Source organism: Crassostrea angulata, chromosome 3 (genome assembly GCF_025612915.1).
Source record: "Crassostrea angulata isolate pt1a10 chromosome 3, ASM2561291v2, whole genome shotgun sequence".
Classification (NCBI taxonomy): Eukaryota; Metazoa; Mollusca; class Bivalvia; order Ostreida; family Ostreidae; genus Magallana; species Magallana angulata.
The window spans coordinates 30,774,941-30,782,500 of record NC_069113.1 but is presented as its reverse complement, the minus strand read 5'-3'; the positions used below and the strand labels follow the sequence as shown (position 1 = coordinate 30,782,500).

The window sequence follows — 7,560 nt, the reverse complement described above, 5'->3', positions numbered from 1 at the left end:
TACTCTGTATAAACAGTCAATATTACAAGTATGTTCACTGTAATTTTGTTACACTGCATGTGTTTCTTACTATAACAGATTCACGTTAAAAATAACTTTTACACACATACCAGGTGAAGTTACATCCATGCAGAAGTTGTTTTTGGTCAGTAGCTGTGTCAGAGTACTGGAATTTGAACTCAGATCATCTGTAAAATCAAGTACAATGTACATAATGACACCATGAACTGCTGCAGTACTGCTGTGTGATGAATTTCAAATCAGCAAAGAGGACTGATAGATTTTGAGTACTAGCGATGAACATATGTATGCTTTAAGGTTCCTATATCTATCAAGACAGGGGAGAGAAATCAAGATAAATCCTGACAAGATTTATCATTAAAGTATAAATGCATGTGTATATATTACAGCATAAAAAATTTGGTATTGAAGATTTATTGAACTTACCAGACATGTGTGACTTGATAGTTTCTAAGCAGTTGTGCTGACTTAACTTTGCAGCGCTGCCAAATGCTGTCTCTCCATCCTGTCAGTGCAGTATATAAATTATGGTAAAATCTAAATTAGCTAGCTAATTTCAATTTGGCATGATGGTACAATGTAAGTCAAACCGTAATTAATAGATTTTATAGAAACTCATCAGAGGAAATGCTAAAAGATCACTTAAATGCATGGAATTGTATTCAAGCAGATGCTTATAAATGTTCATAGTTTTCAAGGATTATCTCTCACAGAGAGATGGTATATGTGGATTAAAAATGATAAATTTTTGGAGGTTCCAAGTACTTAAACTGTCAATTCGGAATGAAAGTCACTACAGCAGATTTAAATGTCATGGCTGACAATAAAAAAAAATCAGCATAAATTTTCATGGAGAAGGTAAACTCCCTGTAAAGTATATTACCTGATCTTTTATGAAAGGGTCACCACCATTTTGTAAAAGAGCAGTAAGAGCATCTCTTTTTCCCCACATACATGCAACATGCATTGGTGTAGTTCCCTCAACTGATCTATAAGAATGTAAAACATCTACTGTACATGTAAAATGACAAAGTTATTGATATGATAAGTTGTGTTAACGTTATTACTTGTAAATACCTGATATTTGGGTTTCCCCCATAGTTGAGTAAGAGTTCTGTGGCATCCCCACTCAGTCCCGCTGCTATATGCATGGGAGCCACCCCTCCCAAAGGAAGCACCTCATTTGGGTCTGCTCCTCTCTGAAGTAATTGCTCTGATAACCTACATTGTGAAATTTTAGTAATAACTTACAGATAAAACAAATTGGGAACAATTGCCCAAAAGGTTATTAGAGAGAGAGAGAGAGAGAGAGAGAGAGAGAGAGAGAGAGAGAGAGAGAGAGAGAGAGAGAGAGAGAGAGAGAGAGAGAGAGAGAGAGATGGCACTTTCGATTACAATTTATATGACAATAAATGAACATGTTACAATATGATAGTCAAATAAGAGAAAAGACTTGCACATTATCTTCCCTGCTTAACGCATCAAGTAACTGTGATGCAGTCGCCATTTTGAATACCCCGCTACATGATCACGTGATTTTTATACATAGTCAACTTACCCAAATAGACAGTAAGAGACCCAAAAGCTTTTGAAAGGTTTTTTCTTACAATAAATATTTCTTATTTCATTAATCAAAAAATATGTGAAGTACAAAAAAAAATATGCTTTAATTAAAACAAAAGTATAATCAATAAATTCGATTTCTATAATATAAAATATTTTTCGTTAGTTGCTTTTGTTGGGATCTTTAAAACGCTTTAATGTATATAAACTGCATTTATTTTTCAAAGTTTCAAAAAGACATTGACTCTCACATTTACAGCCCATCGAATCGAGATTGCTATGAGCAACAGGCACTGAAACATACGGTTATTGAAATGAATTCCGAGTCATCAGATGATGGAGTTGAAGCTAAGCAGCAACGAAATCTTGATGTAGCTACTACTGCCTCGCTTGACTTAGTTGCTCTAAATAACAAGGTAAAAGAATCACATAAATCACGCTATTGTGCATATTGCCATGTGCCTGGTGTGGTAAATTGTAAAATTAAAGGAGGCTTCTTACGACTTTGATTAAATTTTTTCAAAATCTGATGGTTTTTAAAAGTTTTCCAATGAAAAGTATACACTATTCTATATTGCTTCGAAATTATACATCTAGCGAATTATAATAATAAATGAAATATCAATTTTCTTTATGACCAGGTGATTTCTATGAGAGGTCAGATTAAGAAAGTAAAAGTTCATGTAATTCACAAGCTGACCAAGCAGATAAAGACTTTCCAAAGCAAATCAAGGTAATTCTAATCTTTGTAATGAGATGGGAGAAATAATGGCTAATCAAATTTGAACCACTTAAGTTCTGCCATATTTCCTCTTCCTTAAACATGTTAAATATCATCTATTTTGGTGACATTAAGTTTCTTATCCTAAGCCCTATTTCTTTGTCAAGATCCAAGGGCTTTGAATGGCACCAAATGGGAGAAATAATTAGTGACCATACTGATAATCGAACACCAGCCCCTTGAAAACTCATACCACTGAGCTATTTGACCTATGGGGGTTTAGTCAGTCTGACCTCTACTATGGATTCTTTCTATTAAGAGTTATGGGTTTTGAAGAAAATGCATTATTTGAGTGGTTAATTTAATTCAAGTTTTAAGCTTACAGCTAATAACCTGAATTTGATTAACCACTTTTACAAATTAAAGGATGATGTGAAATATGGTCCAGTAATTTGACAAAAGAAATAAATTTCATAATTTTTGTTTAATTTTTTTTAATGTACTTTTTCTTTGAAATAAGTTTTTTATATAATTCCCTTTTTTGTCTGAGATACAACAATCACATGGAAGATATACATCATTATTTGTGGTAGGGGTATATTGGTTACATTCAATCTCCTTAGAATTTTAGCTCCGTTCCACATTTGAAAGTCTTTACAATACACAAGCGCAATTAGCTACATTTCACTCTTTTAGCTTGTCAACGTATTTTTTCAAAACATATAAAATATATGTGAAAGGAGAAAAATGTACCTCAATGCGCTCATATGTAAATTTTTGAAGAATGCAAATATCCAGTTGGCCTTCCCATTATAAACTATTTTTTCAATGCATCATTGTTTCACAAAGAAAAATCTTTATATGGCATTATATATTACAGGTTAATTTAGTTCAAAGAATTGTGGGACAAATTGACAGTATTAGTATTATCAAGTATCAACATATTTCATTTTACTCATGAGTGTACATGTCTCACACATGTAATTTATATATAATGAAGGCTCGTTCCTATTTGTCAAGAAAATGAACACCAGCTTTACTATCTTTTTAATAGAGGTCCAGAAAAAGTATTGGAAAAAAATAAACGAAAGGCTGAAAAATTGATAGAGGAAGTGCAAATCATAAAGGTATGAAGGAACATCATCGATATAAACTGTCTGTTTTAATTCAAATAGTTTTTATAGTTAGAACAAAGTACAATCCTCGTTAATAGTTAATTTTTTTCTCTTTGTTTATTATTTGCAGGATTTAAAACCTGATCGAATTTCCAAATATGCCATTGGTCATACAACTTCTTTCTCTGAAGTATGCAAAGAGGTAAAATTTTTTCGCTGGTCAGAGTGTATAGTGCTTCTGACTATCTTTATGGTACTCAGTGAATGTTTTATACATAATGAGGATGTGTGTTGTTTACTTGACAAATGTTTTATACAAATTATGCTAGATTATAAATTCAATTTTTAATATACAGTGCATTATAGGTATTGAAAGTGTAGATTCAAGAAAAAAGGAAAAAAGAAGGAAATGAATATTTTAGTACTTACAGTTATGTACTATTTGTCAGGCACGTAGCATCAATCACTTTTTCTCGCAGCAACTAATTTTTTTAAAATTTACATATAAATAATTGAATGATCATGGAGTTGCCCCCCCCCCCCCCCCCCCCCACTTCTTGGGGGGCATTTAAAAAATTGATATGAAAATAAGGAAATTAGGTGGTTTTTTTTTTGCTTTTCAAGATTTTTTGGATGAGTCTGCCCCCCCCCCCCCCACTTTTCAAAAATGATGCTACGTGCCTGTTTGTTATCTTCATCATTATTCATATCTGTACAAATGGAGTCCTGTCTTATACAATGTGATGAGTCTTATTTTGACAGCCAAGGATGTCTTTGGAAACCCGAGCTTTGGCACGGCTAACAGATCACAAGATTTTACAAGACTCGGTGAAAGAGTTCAGACAAGACCACGAAGACTGGATGTCTCTTGCAGCTTTTTTGATGAGCCGAAATTCGGGAAGGAGAATCAAGAAGAAAAGTCAGAATAGAGTGGATAAAATCATTACTAATGTCAAAGCTGGTGAAGTTCTGGTAAAATCCTTCTTGAAAAATCGACTTGAAGGAGATGAAGATGAATTAGAGAAGATTGTAAATTTAAATGCTGTAAAGAAAAAGTCCGACAATTCGAAAGAAGAGCCTGTAGAATGTGTAGCAAAACCAGTTTTGCCAGTAGATGGAAAAGGGTCTGATATGGAATCTGATCTGAGTGATGAGGAGAGTGATGAATGTCTTGATGAATCTGATGAAAGTGATGAAATTCCCCAAGACTTTTCAGTAGAAACTCATTCAGAATCAAGGACATCAGATGATTTGCCTGATTCAACTACAAAAAGTCTTGATAAAAGTAAACGACTGAAAAAACATAAAACAGAGAAAACTCAAACTAAGAAACATTCTGAAATGGTAATAAAGAAACTCAATATGGAGGACTTCAAAAGTGATAGTGAAATACCTACAGAATCGCTGCCCATGTTTTTAGTGGCTGACGATGAGTCAGGGTCTTCAGAAAAAACCAAAACTCGAAAGTCCAAAAAGAAAGACTTGTTCTTTGTCACAAGTGATGATTCAGGTGATGAGGGAGAAGATGAAGACGAGGGGTCTGAGAATAGCAGACTACAGGGGGATGATGCAGAAGACAGCGATGAGGAGGAGGAGCTAGAGAGGGGGAAACATGCATTCAGGTCGACATTCATGGGCTCTCTGTCAGAAAAAGACTGGAGAAAAAGTACGAAGGAAAGAAACCACAGCAATATGAAGGGACCAACAGCACCAGGTTCTTCTTCCAATTTTCAGAAAAGTAGAAAGGGCAGAGATTTCCCAAAGAAGCTTCCTAAACAAAGCAAGCAGTTCAAGTATGTAACCTTAGTTCATTTACTTGTACTTTATGAAGTATAAATTATAAATAATGTAAAAAGATATTATAATAATCATACAAAAATTACAATTGTTAGTACACTGTACCAGTAAATGAATTGCTCATTTTTTCCAAACAATTAAAGCAAAGAAAAGAGCATGTAGTTAAGAGAAAATTTGCATTAGAACATTTATGCAATATGATTTAGATAATGCATCATAAAACGTAAAGGTTTTCATTTCTCTTATATTGGAATTGTACAATATGTACATGAAATATATAGCTTTAAGATGTGTAATAATATTTTATAGGTCAAAGGAAGTTCAAAGTGGATCAAAGAAAGGTATTAGTAATTTATGATCAATTCTATTGTTTACTCCGTAAGGAAATACTTCATACTTCCATTCATCTTTTATTGTCCTGCTTTTTATAATGCAATGTTTATTTGATAAGGAAAGGATTTGAAGGATGCTGATGTAGGTGTGACATAGGTATGATTTAAAGGAGTTCTGTCTAATGAATGTATAATTTTATTTAAAGATACAGAGGAAAAATTACACCCATCTTGGATTGCAAGCAAGAAGCGAAAGGAGCAAGCACAAATACAGATTTTCCAGGGAAAGAAAATCAAGTTCGATGATTAGCAATGCAATCAAAATCTGTTTAAAACCAATTGACAAAATATGTCAAACCAATAAATAGATGAAATAGTGCCAAGCACATATGACATTTTGTACTTATCTGCAATACATGTATCATACATGAATAAAGAAACAAAATGATTATTTTAGAGTCATTTCTATTGACATTACGTTATGTACACATTATAGATGCACATTTATTGTTATGGGGGGATGATTCGTTGACAAATACACAAAACACTGAAATTTTCAAGACAGTACAAATTTTTTTGAGTGAATGTGGTCGTTTTTCAAAAAATGTCTGAATTTATAAGGTGATATTATATATGCAGTAGATTGTTTATTCATGTATATTTATGTGTATTCATATCTAACGTTATTACTGGCAATATTTATAAAATTTCATTACTAGGAGAAGACTATCTAAGTTTTAGCTTGTGTCTTATCCTTTTGATTTATTCAATAAAATATGTTCAATTCAGTCATTTCTTAAAATAATTGGCTCTGTATGTGAGGACTAAGTTGCTACTTTGATAGAATTATAGATTTGCAAGTCCGGAAAATGATTGTCCGAATAATATTTATAAATGTTATGTCATCATTTTGTTACTCCAGCTTGGAGAATTACAGTACATGTGTACAGCACATGTGTACCGGTAACACATTTTAAAATACACAATCGGATGTCATAAATTTTTGTAAGATTTGCCAATTTTCCATACTCATGTTTCCACAGCAATGGATATCTCGGGTAACCTACTGATGCTACCTTGTTACCTATTTGTACATAAATGCAATGTAAAGAAAATTTATGACCAATTATGTGTGTGGAGGCCTCCTGTAAGATTGTGGTATTTACAGAATGAAGGATTTATATTAAAAGCAGTGCCAGTATAGCCATCTCGCTTTCCGCAAGTGTAGTTCTCGAAAATATAGAGAACTGGCTAGGAGGTTATAAACGCTGATTGTGTTTCGTTTTACATGTAAACTGTAAAAAATGTGCACGCATGAATTGTTGATTGTCCCAGAATACATTGTTGGTACAGTAATTGTTTTTTTGATTTATTAAAAAAAATTCAATCTTTCAAATTATTTTATAATGTATACATAGAGATAAGACGATTTTAATCCGGGTCCCCTGAATCTCTAGACAAAGGTACATTTTCGTTGGTGAATACAGTTCATATTTTGATAAAGCTAAAAAATTAAATTGTTCGAGAATGAATGAATAACTTTCGCAATATAGCTCGAAACGGTCTAATATTCCGCAAAGAAATACGTAGCTTTTTGCGAATATATACGATATTATTATTGAAATCCTGCAAAGAATTGCTGTCTCTCGTTTTTTTACAGTCATTATTTTAGTCTTAACAATTAATTAATACACAGGGTCATGATGCAAGATTTGAACTGACGAGAGTGAGTTACCGAAATTATTATTTCACTATACACATTAAGATTTTTAAAAAGCTGTCAACTGTGTATAATGAACTGTCCAGTTAATGCTGAGCTACAGAGGAAGAAAGATACGAGGTTTTACATACATTTATAGTATAGTTCAGGGCTTGGAATTCTAAATTGATGTGGCATATTTTTTTCCAAATCGATAAAATCATCACTTTTGTGATGAAGCTTGGTCCTAGATAAGTGATCAATTGAGTCCCTTGGATCATTGGGTTTGGACTATAGGAACAAAATGGTACA

The 7,560-nt window shown here is 32.9% G+C and overlaps 2 protein-coding genes across 2 annotated transcripts in view; one reads left to right on the top strand and one right to left on the bottom strand.

Annotated features, from left to right (window-relative positions):
* LOC128178076 (ankyrin repeat and LEM domain-containing protein 1-like) overlaps window positions 1-1,549 on the bottom strand; it is an 11,445-nt gene extending 9,896 nt beyond the window's left edge. Inside the window, exons 1-5 of the mRNA XM_052845073.1 lie at window positions 1,479-1,549; window positions 1,099-1,242; window positions 905-1,010; window positions 448-526; window positions 111-188 (exon numbers count right to left, since the gene is read on the bottom strand). Coding sequence (XP_052701033.1) covers window positions 111-188; window positions 448-526; window positions 905-1,010; window positions 1,099-1,242; window positions 1,479-1,528 — 457 coding nt within the window. The 5' untranslated portion in view covers window positions 1,529-1,549. The remainder of the gene's footprint in view (window positions 1-110; window positions 189-447; window positions 527-904; window positions 1,011-1,098; window positions 1,243-1,478) is intronic.
* A 272-nt stretch (window positions 1,550-1,821) lies between these two features.
* Window positions 1,822-5,874, top strand: LOC128178077 (serum response factor-binding protein 1-like). Its single transcript, XM_052845074.1, has 7 exons — window positions 1,822-2,000; window positions 2,226-2,317; window positions 3,360-3,432; window positions 3,551-3,622; window positions 4,183-5,213; window positions 5,527-5,558; window positions 5,756-5,874. The coding sequence occupies exons 1-7, from the start codon at window positions 1,899-1,901 to the stop codon at window positions 5,857-5,859; spliced, it is 1,506 nt and encodes a 501-aa protein (XP_052701034.1). The 5' UTR covers window positions 1,822-1,898; the 3' UTR covers window positions 5,860-5,874.
* Window positions 5,875-7,560: the final 1,686 nt, after the last annotated feature.